Source organism: Solanum pennellii, chromosome 3 (assembly GCF_001406875.1).
Source record: "Solanum pennellii chromosome 3, SPENNV200".
NCBI classification, from domain to species: domain Eukaryota; kingdom Viridiplantae; phylum Streptophyta; class Magnoliopsida; order Solanales; family Solanaceae; genus Solanum; species Solanum pennellii.
In genome coordinates, this window is record NC_028639.1 from 74,677,531 (window position 1) to 74,694,423 (window position 16,893).

General features: G+C 33.9%; 3 protein-coding genes and 1 pseudogene across 6 annotated transcripts; 3 read left to right on the forward strand and 1 right to left on the reverse strand.

Moving 5' to 3' along the window:
- Positions 1–894: 894 nt before the first annotated feature.
- Positions 895–4,167, forward strand: LOC107012903 (peroxisomal (S)-2-hydroxy-acid oxidase GLO4-like). Of its 2 annotated transcripts, none has more exons than XM_027915144.1 (12): positions 895–1,074; positions 1,600–1,748; positions 1,825–1,949; positions 2,045–2,091; positions 2,363–2,440; positions 2,527–2,651; positions 2,783–2,840; positions 3,019–3,081; positions 3,268–3,343; positions 3,429–3,529; positions 3,658–3,762; positions 3,851–4,167. In XM_027915144.1, the coding sequence occupies exons 2-12, from the start codon at positions 1,606–1,608 to the stop codon at positions 4,028–4,030; spliced, it is 1,101 nt and encodes a 366-aa protein (XP_027770945.1). In that variant the 5' UTR covers positions 895–1,074; positions 1,600–1,605; the 3' UTR covers positions 4,031–4,167. The 2 variants fall into 2 exon arrangements, with proteins under 2 accessions (XP_027770945.1, XP_015068355.1); XM_015212869.2 differs by having other exon boundaries at positions 3,268–3,337.
- A 440-nt stretch (positions 4,168–4,607) lies between these two features.
- LOC107012987 (peroxisomal (S)-2-hydroxy-acid oxidase GLO4-like) lies at positions 4,608–7,533 on the reverse strand. The gene is made up of 11 exons (XM_015212967.2): positions 7,271–7,533; positions 7,078–7,202; positions 6,936–6,982; positions 6,529–6,606; positions 6,313–6,434; positions 6,094–6,151; positions 5,800–5,862; positions 5,540–5,609; positions 5,282–5,382; positions 5,087–5,191; positions 4,608–5,002 (listed from the first exon to the last, which is right to left on the reverse strand). The coding sequence occupies exons 1-11, from the start codon at positions 7,411–7,413 to the stop codon at positions 4,823–4,825; spliced, it is 1,092 nt and encodes a 363-aa protein (XP_015068453.1). The 5' UTR covers positions 7,414–7,533; the 3' UTR covers positions 4,608–4,822.
- A 113-nt stretch (positions 7,534–7,646) lies between these two features.
- Positions 7,647–10,201, forward strand: LOC107013665 (annotated as a pseudogene).
- Positions 10,202–11,769: 1,568 nt separating this feature from the next.
- Positions 11,770–16,820, forward strand: LOC107014843 (peroxisomal (S)-2-hydroxy-acid oxidase GLO4-like). Of its 3 annotated transcripts, XM_027915683.1 has the most exons (13): positions 11,781–11,902; positions 12,223–12,299; positions 12,775–12,927; positions 12,999–13,123; positions 13,211–13,257; positions 13,508–13,585; positions 13,678–13,802; positions 13,913–13,970; positions 14,708–14,770; positions 15,033–15,102; positions 15,795–15,895; positions 16,278–16,382; positions 16,458–16,820. In XM_027915683.1, the coding sequence occupies exons 3-13, from the start codon at positions 12,785–12,787 to the stop codon at positions 16,635–16,637; spliced, it is 1,095 nt and encodes a 364-aa protein (XP_027771484.1). In that variant the 5' UTR covers positions 11,781–11,902; positions 12,223–12,299; positions 12,775–12,784; the 3' UTR covers positions 16,638–16,820. The 3 variants fall into 3 exon arrangements, with proteins under 3 accessions (XP_015070438.2, XP_027771484.1, XP_027771485.1); XM_015214952.2 differs by lacking the exon at positions 12,223–12,299 and having other exon boundaries at positions 11,770–11,902; XM_027915684.1 differs by lacking the exons at positions 11,781–11,902; positions 12,223–12,299; positions 12,775–12,927 and having other exon boundaries at positions 13,037–13,123; positions 13,405–13,585.
- The last annotated feature ends 73 nt before the right edge of the window (positions 16,821–16,893 follow it).

Genomic DNA, 16,893 nt, shown 5'->3' on the forward strand with positions numbered 1-16,893 from the left:
TGAGTTTGGGAAGATTAACAGAAAGAATTTTTGGGCCAAATGGGCCGGTACTTTAACAGATGGTTTGGGCTCATACGATTGAGGAAAATGCGGTGATCCTGATAAGCCCACAAGCCTGAAAGAGGCCCATTAGCCCTTTTTGGTTGCAATTTCCATTAAATCTGATTTGGGTATCTTACGTAAATATACCGCACGATATAGTACAAAAACCTCAATAATTTGGGTACTATTACATCCTATTAAAAAGTTTTTTAAATTATAATAACTTCCAATATTTCAGCGAATACATTGCTCTTTCGCTTGATACATAACAAATGATAAATAGGTTATGTATCAAACATATAAGTTAGGTATTAGATACATAACTATAAACCAGATTCATATTGATTTAAGTTTGAAATTATTGGAGTTATGTATCGACGATAACATTTGTACCAGATACATTGTACACTAACAAAGTTGTAATGTATGATTGAAGTGGAGTGATGTATCCAACGTTTAGATAGAAAGGAAAAAAGAGAATTTTGTAATTCATTCGATAGAAATTTTTAGAGATTATGTTATCTTAAATTTTATAATTACATAAATTTTCCTAAAAAAAATTGTAGCAAAATGGTTACAATATATAAAAAAACAAATTAACACAGAAAAATTGACCATTGATTCTAATATTTATTTAATAGAATTAAAAATTATTGAAAAAAATATTTAAAAAATTTTTAAAAATTGGAAGAGAGAAAATTAAGAGTGAAGACCAAAGAAATTATCATTTATTAAGTACTTAAATACATAATACAATATTCATAATAAACACGTTTGACTCAAAATAGTTATCATACAAATTATTGTATGTATCTTAATTATACACGTAAGTTTTAATTGTATTAAGTGGAAACTTTATTACTTACCACTTTCTCCCTAGATTAGATATTCCTCCTACTATCAAGATTATTGTAATCTTGAATTATGCTAATCATTTACAGTGAACTATAATTCTCTAGTTCAATCAACTACAACTATTAGCTAATTAATTGAGCACTGAACTTCAACTCTTCTCTGTTTTCTATACAACAGGTATTCAATGTTTTTACTTCCAAAAATTAATTGAATTTTGATCTAAACTTGTGTTTGCTCCATATGTACTTGTTCAACACATAGACTGATTCGAAATTATAAGTTGGATCTGAATTTCAAGTTTAAGTTAAGTGGATATGTTAGAACTACTAAAGCTACTGGATTCTGCCGAATATGTAACATCAACTTTAGATAGATCTGTCCCTACCTGTGGGAAATGAAAATATTTGAATTGAACATAGGAAATTTTGCCTTTACTTTTAATTAATTATATTACTAATATCTCACCATTTGCTTTTAGAATTTTCGTGTTTGCTGTTTGTTGATTTTAGTTGCTCGGACTCTCCAAACATGCTTCCGACACTCACCCTGGACAGTCTTGAAGAGTCTAAGCAACATAGCTAAATCCTATAATTATTTGTTTAGCTAAATTGATTTTTATTACTAACCAAACTTGAGGGATATATTGAATACAAAATTCAACTATATGAGATGAATTTAACATACGAATGCTCGTGTGTGCAGGCTAAAATGGCGAGTGAACCAGTTAATGTGAATGAATTTCAAGAGCTTGCTAGGAAAGTTCTTCCCAAAATGTACTATGACTTCTTTGCCGGAGGAGCTGAGGATGAGTACACACTCAAAGAAAATGTCGAAGCATTTCATAGAATCACGTAAGTTTGTAATTTCTTGCTCTTGATTAATTTTGGCAAAAAAGATGGTAGCAATACTAACATTTCAGAAACTCAGTATTCAGCCAAGAATACTAGTTGATGTGAGCAGAATAGACATGTCAACTGTCATACTTGGTCACAAGACATCAGCTCCAATTATACTTGCCCCTTCTTCTGCGCATCAATTGGCACATCCTGAAGGTTCGGATTAAGTCAATTAGTAAAAACTAGTCTGTTAGCTTAAGGTACCCCCACCGCGTACTTCTTACTCTAACAAGCTGTTGTATTTATGCCAGGAGAAGTTGCAACAGCTAGAGGTGCTGCAGCATGTAATGTTATCATGGTAAAATATCTGTTTCCAACTCTGGTGTGTGGAATGTTAAGACGATTTCTCAGATAATCATTAACTAATTGATTATTATCTTAAAAGTCACTTTCTTTTTTGAAAACTGAAATCAAGAACATTGGTGATTTTCTGAGATAATACTACTAGTTGAGAAATCAACTCATGGATTATTGAAATTGTATGACTTCCTCACCTAAATAAAAGCTTACGTTGTTATTACTTAATTATAATATGTTTCAACATAGATGTTGAGTTTTCTTGAATATAGGGACTGTCATTTATGTCTACCTGCACAGTGGAGGAGGTTGCTTCAAGCTGCAATGCTGTTCGCTTCTTTCAAATATATGTAACTTTTATTATTCCAAACTCTGATCATTGTTATATATATATAGTGTTCTGTTATCAGATAGGTAATTTATTCTTTGTCAATAGGTTTTCAAAAAGAGAGATGTAACAGAATTTATGGTACGTCGAGCTGAGAAGAATGGGTTCAGGGCTATAATTCTCACTGCTGATACTCCAAGGCTTGGCAGAAGGGAGGCTGATATAAAGAATAAGTAAGCTGTATATCTTTTTATACTTAAATTCTTTACATACTAATCCGGAATAAGTTGGTTTCACTATTTTAGCTCTTACAGAATTTCTTTTTAGTAATACTGTGTTAATCTACTAAGAGTGGGAATTGCAGGATGATATCATTTCGGCTGAGGAATTTTGAAGGTTTTATATCAACTGATGTTGTTTCTGTAAGTAAAACCATAAAAATTTCTGCTAATCATCGAAGATAAGGTTGATTTCTTAGATGTAACATTCTGAGATAATAACTATTAGTTGAGTGACCCTAAGAAATCCAACTTGTGATAGATATATTAACATGAAACTAGTGTAGACTATGCTTACTAATCCACTTACAAAACTCTGCAGGACAAAGGCTCAAATCTTGCAGCATATGCTGAAGAAACTCTTGATCCGTCGCTTTGCTGGAAGGTACAAGATTTAAAAGTTAAATGTATGTGTTCCTTATTATATGATGAAATACAATCTTTGATACACGAACTCAAATTTCTCGAGTGTAGACAGTATGTTAAAATATGTGAAATTGCTGATCTACAAATAGAGTTGAAGTCAAATATGATCATTCTGTAATCCTCACACTCTCTGAAAACTTTGCAGGATATAGCGTGGCTAAAATCAATTACTAAGTTGCCAATTTTGATTAAGGGTGTTCTCAATGGTGAAGATGGTACTAGTATTATCAGTGAGCCTTAGCTATTTGCATATAAAACCTCAGATTTTCCTACAAGTTGACTGGCATATACTTTTTTTTTCCTCAGCAATGAAAGCAATTGAAGCAGGAGTTGTAGGAATTATCGTCTCTAATCATGGAGCTCGACAACTAGATTACTCTCCAGCTACTATTTCTGTTCTTGAAGAGGTGATTTCCTTCCTCTTATGTTTGAATTACAAGCTCATTTGAATTGACAGTTGAAATATGTTATTTGAAAATCTTCTTAGCTTGTGCATTGACTTCCATATATCCCTCCTTAATTTCAATGGTTTTAGGTGGTCCAAGCTGTTCAAGGTAAAGTTCCAGTTCTTCTCGATGGAGGAATTAGGCGAGGAACAGATATATTCAAGGCGTTAGCACTAGGGGCAAAAGCTGTTATGGTGAACTTAATGATTTAAAGGAATGCATTTAACTTGTATACGCTGATAGTGTAAATAGTTTATATTTTCTATCTGTATATTCGTGCAGATTGGTCGACCAGTTATCTATGGCCTGGCTGCTAAGGGAGAATCTGGGGTAAAGCAAGTTATTGAAATGCTAAAGAATGAACTTGAGCTGACCATGGCTCTTGCTGGCTGCTGCACTGTGGATGATATTACGAGAAGCCATGTTAAGACAGAAAAAGAGAGGTTCCTCTGTAAGATGTAATTCTGTTTCTTAAACGAATGGCCTAGCCCCAACAATTCTACAATCATGTGACATCTTGCTTGTAATGTTGTTCAATTGCGATATTGCTATTTAAAGCATCGATTTCAGATGTTAAGATATTCAAATGGATTACAATAGTCTAGTTTTATTACAAAATAACTGCAGGAAAGCAATTCAAATCTTGCCACACATGATGCAGAACAAGATTTGAGCACAAGAGAAGATTAATTTCATGAGATATTGGCCCTGCTGTAATACAGGGTGAAGTCTAATAAAGAAAAGTTAAGTTCAAGACTATGAGCAAACACTTGTCATGCCCCACTTGGTTTAGTGTGGTCACTCGTAGTGGATATTGAGTTCTATATATATCTAAAATAGGTGCATATATTTCAATGCGTTTGCGTGTATAGTGTTCTACTTTCCTTCAGTGTCAACCCGAGGGAGTGGTTGGTCCAGAATCTATATAGTTGACATTTTAAAATATGAAGTATCTCACACCGAAAAGTGCAGGTACCTAATTACGAAGACATAAATTTCACTAAAATTTGATATTTATGTATTATGTATAGAGTATAACTTTTGGATGAAAGGTGTTCAACGGATGAACCTTTATTGTATGTGGCTAGGCCACTGCAGTTACCATAAGGAAATTATCACAATCCTATACAAGGATTTAGTTATTGGAGAGGAGCAGAAATGCTACTACACAGAGGATTATTAGAAAGCAAGACGTGACATGATTATAGAGTTTAGCGCTAATAAGCCGTTTATTTAGAGGAACATAGGATTAAACTACATCCTACATAGGATCCTTTCGGTCTCTGTATTAACATGGCTTCTGGTAATGTCATCCACAGTGCGGCAGCCAGCAAGAGCCATGGTCTGCTCCAATTCATTCTTGAGCATTTCTATAACTTGTTTTACCCCGGTCTCCCCCTTAGCAGCTAGGGCGTAGATGACTGGTCGACCAATCTGTAGAGTTTAAAAATTAAGTTAATTTCAATACACTCTTAGCATATATAAGCTAAATACATTTCTGTAAATCATTAAGTTCACCAGAACAGCTTTTGCGCCTAGTGCTAACGCCTTGAATATGTCAGTTCCTCGCCTAATTCCTCCATCAAAAAGAACTGGAACTTTACCTTGAACAGCATGGACCACCTGAAACCATTTGGACATTCAGGAAGGAATATATGGAAGCCAATACACTAGCTAAAAAGAGGACATCAAACATGTAAGGAAGAAAATCACCTCTTCAAGAACAGAAATAGTAGCTGGAGTGTAATCCAGCTGCCGAGCTCCATGGTTAGAGACGATTATTCCTGCAACTCCTGCTTCAATTGCTTTGGTTGCTGCAAAGAATTGTATGAAAAAAATTCTTTGGAAGAAATGCTCAATTGGTGAGACTTAGTCGCAGAATCAAGTTTATAGTGTATATATGTCAAATCATATGGAGCTGATTAGAGTTTCTGTTGACTTAAGCTAAGGTTCAGTGATAAAAATTATTACCATCTTCACCAGTGAGAACACCCTTAATCAGAATTGGCAACTTGGTAATTGATTTTAACCATGCTATATCCTGCAAAATTTTTGGAGATTGTGAGGTTACAGAAGACTATGAAACTAGAAATGCTCCTTCCCTAATGTACTTTTAACAAATGTTGACAGCCTCAATAAAATTTGCATTCAAGGACCAAGACTATATTTCATCATATGATCATTTCATGTGGTATTAAGGAACACATATGTTAAACTTTTAAATTTTGTACCTTCCAGCAAAACGAAGGATCAAGAGTTTCTGCAGCGTAAGCTTCAACATTTGAGCCTTTGTCCTGCAGAATTTTATCTGTGGATTAGTAAGCCTAGTGTACAGTATTTTTTTAAGTAGATATATCGATGGAAATTGTGTCATATAACAAAATAAAAGAGAAAACTAATGCTTATAGTAGTAGGAACCAGCTATTTGACACATTGCAGTCCTGCAAACTAAGTTTCTTTGAGGAGTTTCAAGTTTTGCTTTTCAGCTTAACTTGTCAATATGTCTAATAATTGCTTTTACTTACAGAAACAGCTACAGTTGATATAAGACCTTCAAAGTTCTTGAAAGGAGGCGCAATCATCCTGCATTTGTTCTCTTTATCAACATAGTTACCAAAATTATATATATTTTTCAAGTACTGAATGATGAAACCGACTATTCCGGATTAGAGTGAAGATGAATCATGAAAAGGATTTTAGCTAGAGTTGATTCTTGAATGACAACAATTGTATATACAACTTACTTATTCTTTATATCTGCCTCCTTTCTACCTAGCCTGGGAGTATCAGCAGTGAGGATTATAGCCCTGAACCCATTGCGTTCAGCTCTCTGTACCATATTTGCTGTTATCTCTCTCTTGAAAGCCTATTTTCAAAGAAAAAAAATTTACCTATCTGTTATAGAACACAAAAATCAGTAAATATGTACCGGGATGTGAGAGTTGGGGATAGTAAGTTACAAAAGTCTGAATGAAGCGAACAGCCTTGCAGCTTGAAGCAACCTCCTCCATTGTGCATGTTGACGTAAATGCCACTCCCTACATCCAAGAGAATTTAGCATTCACATACCAGAATTCGAACTTGATCTGTTTTTTTAGAAAATATTAGACAGAAGGGTCAAAAATATAGCTACAAGTATCCTGCTTTTTTGAGTTCAATAACTGAACTATTATGTGTGTGAGTTTCCTACTTAAACTATCACCAACTATGTATCAAAAGATACCTCAACTATCAAACGTTCCATATTCCTACCTGATAGTTGAATTGTTTTTTATAAATAGTTGGTAAACTTGCACACATGATAGTTCAAGTATGGAACTCAAAGTAGATACTTTAGGTATGTTTTTTACCAAACTAAAACCATTACCATGATAACATTACATGCTGCAGCACCTCTAGCTGTTGCAACTTCTCCTGGCATAAATACAACAGCTTTTTGGAGTAAGAACTACGCGGTGTGGGTACCTTAAGATAACATGCTAGGTTTTACTAATTGATTTTATCCGAACCTTCAGGATGTGCCAATTGATGCGACGAAGTTGGGGCAACTATAATTGGAGCTGATGTCTTGTGACCGAGTATAATAGTTGACATGTTAATTTTGCTCACATCAACTAGTATTCTTGGCCGGATACTGAGTTTCTAAAAGGTTAGTGCTGTGATCTCTATTACCTAATCAAGAGCAAGAAGTTACAAACTTACGTGATTCTACGAAATGCTTCAATATTTTCTTTGAGTGTGTGCTGGTCCTCAGCTCCTCCAGAGAAAAAGTCATAGGATATCTTTGGAAGAACTTGCCTAGCTAGCTCTTCAAATTCATTCACGTTTACTGGTTCACCTGCCATTTATGCATTTGTATGTTAAATCACTGAATTTTGGTTCTTTTGAGAGCAGAATCCGAGGTTTTGAGGCAAGAATATTAGGATACAGAAAGGAGTTCAGTTTTCCAGCATCTCCACCTTCTTGTTTTATAATTTAGAAGTTTTAGGGATATAGCGAAATGGACCCGGCATTTAAAAGGCTATCTCTAAATTCACCACAGCTATGAGCTTCTAAGTTCTAAAAAAATGACTTTTGGGAAATAGCCTTATGCCTATATGTGAGTATGGACCCTGCATTCAAAAGTTCTAAGTTCAAATACAGCTATCAGCTCATTTGATCTAAGAGCTTCTAAATTATAAAAAGAACAAGAAGGTGGAGATACTGGAGGCGTGAACTCTGATCTGCATCCTACGGGGTACTAATATCTATACTTCAAAACCTCAAATTCTTCCCTCAAAACAAGACCAAAATTCTACAACAAGAACAATTTAACATATGAATGCTCTTGCGTGCAGGCTAATAAATGGCAGGTGAACCAGTTGATGTGAATGAATTTGAAGAGCTAGCTAGGCAAGTTCTTCCAAAGATATCCTATGACTTCTTTTCTGGAGGAGCTGAGGACCAGCACACACTCAAAGAAAATATTGAAGCATTTCATAGAATCATGTAAGTTTGTAATTTCTTGCTCTTGAACTGTCCATGGACAGATATCTATCAGTATTAACTAATTTTCAAAAAAACTCAGAATCCAGCCAAGAATACTTGTTGATGTGAGCAGAATAGACATGTCAACTGTTATACTCAGTCACAAGACGTCAGCTCCTATAATGATTGCCCCAACTATGACGCACAAATTTGCACACCCTGAAGGTTGTACTAAATCAATTACTCCATTCATTTCAATTTGTTTGTCTGGTTTTGACTTGACACAACATTTAAGAAAGTAAAGAAGATTTTTGTGTCTTGTTATCTTAAACTAAAGATATGTAGAATGTACCAAAAGATCTTTAACCTTGTGCTTTTAAACATGTCAAGTGGAAAGATAGACTTAAAGACTTCTCAAAATAAGAAAAGAGGAACCGACTAAAAAGGAAAGTAAGAGAAACAAATTGAAACGGAGAGTATCTCCTTAGTCGCTTATGGTTAACTGATTCTACAAACCTGTTATATTTATGCCAGGAGAAATTGCAACAGCTAGAGGCGCTGCATCATGTAATGTTATCGCGGTAATATTTTCTGAAAAAAAAAAGAACAGATTTTATCGAATTCTAGTGTCTGGATGCTAAAATTCTCTTGGATACGGGGATTGTCATTTACGTGCAAGGCTGTTCGCTTCATTCAGATTTTTGTAACATATTATTCCCAACTCTCGTTATCTTCATACGTAAATAATGATTTTTCATGTTTTGCAACAGATAGAGTTTTATTATTTATTCTTTGTCAATAGGCTTCCAAGAGAGAGATAACAGAACATATGGTACGTCGTGCTGAGAGTAATGGGTTCAGGGCTATAATTCTCACTACTGATACTCCTGCGCTTAGTAGAAGGAAGGCTGATATAACAAATAAGTAAGTTGTATATACAATTGTTGTCATTCAAATCTAGCTATGATCCTTTTCATGATTCATCTTCATTCTGATCTGGAAGTAGTTGGTTTAATCATTCAGTACTTCATAAATTTTATAATTTTGGTAATCCTGAATTGATCTACTAAGAGAATTAATGCAGGATGATCGCACCTCAGTTGAAGAACTTTGAAGGTCATCTGTCAACTAAAGTTATTTCTGTAAGTAAATATTCTGCCTTTTTACTAAAAGCAAATATGAGTATTAGACAAACTACATGTTATGCTGAAAGGCGAAACTTGAAATAGTGTACTAATAAAATTCTGCAGGAAAAAGCATATGCTGCAGAAACTCTTGATCGTTCGTTTTGTTGGAAGGTACATGATTTGAAAGTTAAATATATGCGTTGCGTTCCTTATTATCACATGATATGATGAAATTTGTAGGAAATAGCATGGTTAAAGTCAGCTACCAAGTTGCCAATCCTGTTAAAAGGCATTCTAACCAGTGAAGATGGTATAATATTTATCATAAACCTTAGCTCAAGTCCATATCTCATCTCGAAACTCCATATATGTGTTTTGATGGAAAACTTGCAGCAATGAAAGCAATGAAGCAGGAGTTGCAGGAATTATCGTCTCTAACCATGGAGCTCGGCAGCTAGATTACACTCCAACTACTATTTCTGTTCTTGAAGAGGTGATTCCCTTAAACTTCAGATCTGAAATGCAAGCTCATTTTGAAATTCTTTTCAATTGAAAGTTGAAATTTGTTATTTTTTGAATCTTAAAAATTTGAGAATTATTAAATTTAAATCTCCTAAATTAGGTGGTCCATGTAGTTCAAGGTAAAGTTCCAGTTTTTATTGAGGGAGGAATTAGAAGAGGAACAGACATATTCAAGGCTCTAGCACTCGGCGCAAAAGCTGTTTTGGTAAGAAATGAATTTAAGTTCTGTACACTGATATTTTTTATATATTTTTGTGCAGATTGATCGACCGGTTATCTATGGTCTGGCCGCTAAGGGAGAATCTGGGGTAAAACAAGTTATTGAAATGCTCAAGAATGAATTGGAACAGACTATGGCTATTATGTTAACACAGAGAAAGAAAGGTTGCTTGGTAGGATGTAGTTTAGGGCCCGTTTGGATGGGTTTAATAAAAGCAGCTTTAAAAAAGTATATTTGAAAGTGTTGAAACTTATTTTTAAAATAAGCAGTTAAGCGTTTGGATAAAAGTGCTGAAGTTGCAATGCCGAACGTGAAAAGGGAAAAATGGAAGAAAGAGATGTTAGGGTTATGTGGATAATTTGGAGATTGTATAACAATATTAAGGGCAAAAAGATAAATACGTGGTCAACTTAAAACAGCTTATAAGCTAAAAAAAAAAAAGCACCCCTACCCCAACTTTTAACTTTTGGCTTAAAATAAGTTTTTTTTAACTTAAAATAAGTTATTTTGAGTATTGCCAAACAGCTAAATAAGTCAAAAATCAGCTTTTAAGTCAGTTTGACCAGCTTTTAAGCTGAACCAAACAGGCTCTTAATCATCTCTTCCTTTACAAATAAACGACCTCGTCAGAAAATTATATCGTGTATATTAAAAATATATATTTAAATGCATATGTCAAAGAATACATTTTATTTATGTGAAATTTGTGACTTATCTGTTATTGCACAAGACACTTCATGTTGGGTTCGAAAAAATTTAGGACAATTTACAAATACAGACGATAAATCGATATATAAAACTATACTAAAAATCTAATATTATTATATTGAAATCTCCCCAACAGAAAAAAAAAAAAAGAGTTAACGATTGCATTGTGAATGCTGAGACGCCTTCAATTTATAGAATTTCAAACATTTTTGTGAAAATGAAAATAATTAAATATGAAATAAAATTATATTTTCCTTTTGAAAAATAAAAATAATTCTGATATCATTTTAATTTTCCTTTTGAAAAAAAGTAAAACTTGATTAAACTACAAAAATAAAGATAGAATTCTAATACCTCATACATAAAAATGTCAAACTTTCTAGATTCTGAACCAATCTATTCTACTGGTGAGTCGGTGATAAAAAAGAACAACTATACACGCAAAAGGAATAGAAAAATATGCATATTCATTAAATTTAATATACGCTAGTAAAAGTCACGCCAAAAGAATAGATGTAAGCATTTTACACATAATCGTAATTTGATTACTCTATTACATATTATCACTCTATTATTCATTAGTCACGTTAGATTGATATAATTTGATTTTCTAGTAAATTTTCTTTTTAAAATCACAGTTTTATATTGTTAAAATAAAAAAATATTACATTTTAATTCTTATCGTTAACTTGTGAATTCTGATGATGTTTAGTTCACACTACATTCACTAATTTCAAGTCCACTAGATTTAAATTTAAATGTAAAATTTCATATTTCTCACACTAGGTCACACTTGGATTTTTAGTATCTAAAAATTTGAAGATGAAGACGAGAATTACTCCATTCATATTACTTTTTTTTTTATTATTTTAACTTGAATTGAAATTTGAGAAAGAAAATTTTAAACTTTTTTACTAATTAAAAATATGTAAAATATGTTACAAAGATTTCTAAATATGTCATAAACAAAGTAAATATTAAAAAATTATAATGTTTTATATTTAAAATAAATGAAAAAGGGAATTAAAACTAAAAGTGTCCGGCAATACATGATTCCAAGCTATAGATTAGATTATTGGTAAACAATTAACAAGCTGTATTAAGGAAAAAAACAATTTACCTTGTTGTTAGTTTAGTTTAAATTGCCACTTCGTAATTCTCTTCGTGTGTACCTTAATTTATTAGGTGAAAAAACCTCCTAGTATTGAAATTTATTATGCAAAGCAACTTTGGTAAGTTCAACTACCACGAAGAAGAGAGGGAGCGGCAACACTTCTTTGTACTTTGCAGGTACTCTGAAAAATCCTCTTTTTTTTCTTTATTTCTAATTTCTGAAGCTTTCTTCAATAACTTGATCCCTTTTCACATGATGTAAAGTTTGAATCTGAATTGTAAAATGCTCTTACCTCCTTCATTTTGGATTTACCTTCCTTGTTACAAAGGATTTGTTCTACATCTAAACAAACTTGAGTGATTAATTTGTTACTCCTTTCAATTTGTTTCAAGAAGCTTTAAAAAAACAAATAAAAACTTTTGTGTGTATAATAAGTGATATTTGATTAAGGCTAAATTGTCAGTGAATATTGAAATGTGTACTTTTTTTTGGACAGACTAAAAGAAGAAAGTAAGTCATATAAAATGGGATAGAGGGAGTACAACCTTTTGATCTAATGATGTTAAAGTAAAGGTATGTGAAATGTGTCAAAATACTCATTAATCTCATGTCTTAAACATGTGGTATGCGAAGTTAGGAACTAATGAGTGAGACAAATAAAGTGAAACGAAGGGAGTACATTTTTAGATCAATGTATATGAAAACTCTAACCTCACCAATAAGTAATAGCTCAAATAGTTAGATTAACTAAAAGCTGGTTATTTTAGGACGGGAAGGTTGACATTTTTCTGAGTCTCTTGATTCGTAGTTGTTGTATGAGAAGGGGTGGAGCTAGAGTTCTAATTACAGGTTTGGTAGGACCCGGTAGCTTTAGTATTTATCTTAAGAAATTCACCTAGTATGCAAAAAATTTTAAAATTCAGAATCCATAAACGCAATATCTGGATCCACCTCTAAGTACAAGAGCCTGTTTTGAACTTGAATAGACACACAAGATGAAAGTTCTACAATGCAAGAAATGCAATATGCGAGTGCTCGTGTTTTGCAGGTGCAAGTTAATGGCAGAGGAACCAGTTAATGTGAATGAATTCCAAGAGCTTGCTAGGCAAGCCCTTCCGAAGATGTATTACGACTACTATACTGGAGGAGCTGAGGATCAGCACACCCTTAAAGAAAATGTAGAAGCATTTAGTAGAATCATGTAAGTTTGAAATTTATCGCTGTTGATTTAGCCACAAACATATATCTATCACTAACTTCTTAAAAACTCAGTATTCGGCCTAGAATACTTGTTGACGTGAGCAAGATAGATATGTCAACTACTATTCTAGGTCACAAGACGTCAGCTCCTATTATGATTGCCCCAACGGCCATGCATAAATTGGCACATCATGAAGGTTTGTATTAAATCAATTAGCGCCCTAGTCACTTAGCTGAAAATACAATGTAGCTCTGATTCTATCAAACTGATGTATTTATGCCAGGAGAAGTTGCAACAGCGAGAGGAGCTGCAGCATGTGATATTATTATGGTACTCCCTCCATGTTTGTCTTGCTTTCCCTTTGTCCATTTCAAAAAAAATATATCTACAAGATTAAAGGACATTTTAGTAAATTCTACATATCGTAAAACTACATGATTCAAGAGTCTTCTCTATTTTCTTAAACTTCGTGCCAAGTCAAAACCAGTCAAACAAATTAGAAAGGAGTGGGAGTAATATTTTTCCAAAGCGGATCAATTTCCAATTCTGGCGTGTGGATGCTGAGTTCTCTTGGCTGTAGGGACTGTCGTACATGTCAACCTGCACAGTGGAGGAGGTTGCTTCCAGCTGCAATGCTGTTCGCTTTTTCCAAATGTACGTAAAATTTCTTCTTAACTATCATGATCTCCATGTATGTTTACTGGTTTTTTAATGTATTGAGACAGAATGTTGCATTTCATTTGTCAATAGGTTTACAAAAGAAGGGATATAACAGCACTTATGGTACATAGAGCTGAGAAGAATGGATTTGGAGCCATTATTCTTACAGCTGATACTCCGAGGCTTGGTAGAAGGGAGGCAGATATAAAGAATAAGTAAGCTATATATCCTTTTGATGTCATTCAAGTCTAGCTATAATCCTTTGTGCCGTTCTTCTTCAATCTTATCTGGTGCTGATCAAGAAAGAAAAGAGTCACAATTGCAGGATGATTGCACCTCAGTTGAAGAACTTCGAAGGTCTTATATCAACTGAATATGTTTCTGTAAGTAAAACCATAAATTCTGGCTTTACAGACAAATCACTTCTTAAACTGAAAGAGGAGAATTTGGAACTCTCTTAGGAAACAAAATTTATTCTCCGACTGAAATGACCATAATTTGCTGTTTTTTCCTACTAAATCTGATGTTCTTGCTGAATGATTCATTCCTTTCATCCTTCCATTTGTTCGGTGTGGGTGTTGACGCTGGGATTAGCTTCAAAAATTGCCATGCCAGAATACATGCTATCAGTTTGTCTATGAAGTAGAATGTAAAAAGTAGTACTTCTTGTGCTTCCCAGTAGGTAGAACCTAAGTTTCCATCAATGGGAATACAGCTTTGACTTGTAAATTAACTGATCTATTCACCAGTTGTTAACTTGCTATTATGCACGACTTTGACAAAAGATACTTCTGCGTATTACAATGTATTTGGTTACGATTGACACAGGCTTTTCCGTAAGCATTGCTTCTCTTTTTCCCCCCTTTTTTTCTCGTTTGAACGATAACATCTTCATCAGTAAGATATTTGTCTAGAGAAGTTACTCTATTTGACTGCACTGGTGTGCTACTTCAGTTTGTTGAATATGATGCACAACGTTTCTGTTTTCCTCTATGTGCTGCTACTTTATATGCTTTCACGTTCTTATTCATTAATTTGATGTGCAGAACATCATAAATCTATCAACTTGAAAATGGTGTAGTTCATGCTTACTGATCTATCTACTATTAAAACTCTACAGGACAAGGGCTCAAATATTGAAGCCTTAGCAGCAGTAACTTTTGATGCTTCTCTTTGTTGGAAGGTACAAAGTTTAAAGTTTATTCATGTTTTTCCTTAATACCACATGAGAACACAGGATGATATTATATCATTGAATATACTGTATACACTCTTGGTCCTAGAACAAACATTTTGGTTGAGGATGTCAACGTATGTCAAAATAAGTAAATTGTTGAGCTACAAAGTATATGTAGAAGAATAAGATTCTCATATTTTTTACCAAAACTACAAATATGATCAACTGCATTCCTTTTTTGAACATTTTATATCCAAAAACTTTGCAGGATATAGAGTGGTTAAAATCAATTACCAAGTTGCCAATTCTGATTAAGGGCGTTCTGACTTCTGAAGATGGTATCTATTACTGAACCCTCGATGTCTGCATAGTTTACTTTTATGCACTGATTATGTATATACGAGCATGTACAAAGCAAATGGCCATGAAAGCTGAAGGTTGGTATTAAGTCTTAAATCGTACGTAGGGAAATTCAGAAGGGAGCTGGTTAATGCAAAAATCTGATAGTAACTGCAGTCAAGTAAGGAAAATAGGTACAAGCAAACATCATGAAGAACATAGTCACAATTTCTTCAGGGAGAAATTCTCATAAATATGAATTCTAAGTAGTTATGCTAGACAAAAAAGAGATTTCTTCCAGATACTTGCCATCATCCTCCAAAATAAACTGTCCTTTTTTTTCAGTCAACTTTTGTTTTTCTAAGACATAGGAGGGTGGTAGAGGTGGATCTTAAGCTTCTTACAACAATCCAAATTCTCCTAACTCAAGGGTCTCACTGATTACCTTTTAATACATGCTAGGGGTCTTTTTAATCTTGTTAGCTATTTGTATGTCAATAGGATATACAGAGAACTCTTAGTGATAGAGAACCTAATTTACTGATATTGGAATGGGATCGGTTCAAATTGAGCAAAACTGATAGTGAGATGCATATAGCTGACTCTGATTAACTTGTGATTGGGGCGTTGTTGTTGTTCTCACTAATTAATCATCTATTCTAAAAACTTGGTATATGCTTCTGTTTTGCAGCAATAAAAGCGATTGAAGCAGGAGTTGCAGGAATCATTGTCTCTAACCATGGAGCTCGGCAACTAGATTATGCTCCAGCTACTATATCTGTTCTTGAAGAGGTTATTCCCTATGTTGCTGATATGTTTAATGTGGTCTCTTATAGAATGTAGATAAATTCAATGGATTAGCTTCTTAGACTTTTTTAACAGTAATGTTAGGCATAGCACAAAAGTTTGTCAGTATAGAACTCTCAATTCTTGTTTACAAAAAATTAAACCACAGATACAACATACCTTGGAGGAAATATGTAAATTCTATGAATGCAACTTCCTGCCATGTTTGAGTTACTCAGCAAGATCAATTGGGTACTTAGACCTTACATCAAGCTAGTTATTGGAGTCAACTATGTGTTTCGCATTCATAAATATTTGATTAGATATAGAAACAAATCTTTTTGCATGTGTATTATATCCACATATCTCAATGGTTTCACCATTTCAGGTTGTCCATGCTGTTCAAGGTAAAGTTCCAGTATTTTTCGATGGAGGAGTGAGGCGAGGAACGGACATATTCAAGGCCTTGGCTCTTGGTGCAAAAGCTGTTCTGGTGAACTTATTTCTAAGCTTTACCTTGTTCCTACCAGGGATTTGGCCTTCTGTTGAATAAAATGTATTCCTGCAGATTGGTCGAGCAGTCATTTATGGCCTGGCAGCTAAGGGAGAGGTGGGGGTAAAGCAGGTTATTCAAATGCTCAGGGATGAATTGGAGTTAACAATGGCCCTTTCTGGCTGCTGCAGTGTCGAAGACATAACAAGAAGCCATGTGATAACAGAGAAAGAAAGGTTCATTTGTAGGATGTAGTTTCATCCTGAAAGCAGCTAAGTATATACAGGACCTGGCTCCAATTCTACTATTGTGTTGAAAAATCATAAGCAAATGAAGATAGTGTCACATTCCTTGTTCATATTTGTTTTGTGACTCTGCTCGAATGCTGAAAACTATGAAAATCCATCAAAGTTTCGGCAGTAGAAACATTAACCTCAACACACTTGGAACAAAATAATTATTTGAATAAAGTACAAAAAAGATGGAAAAAATCATTTAAAGTTTTGAACAT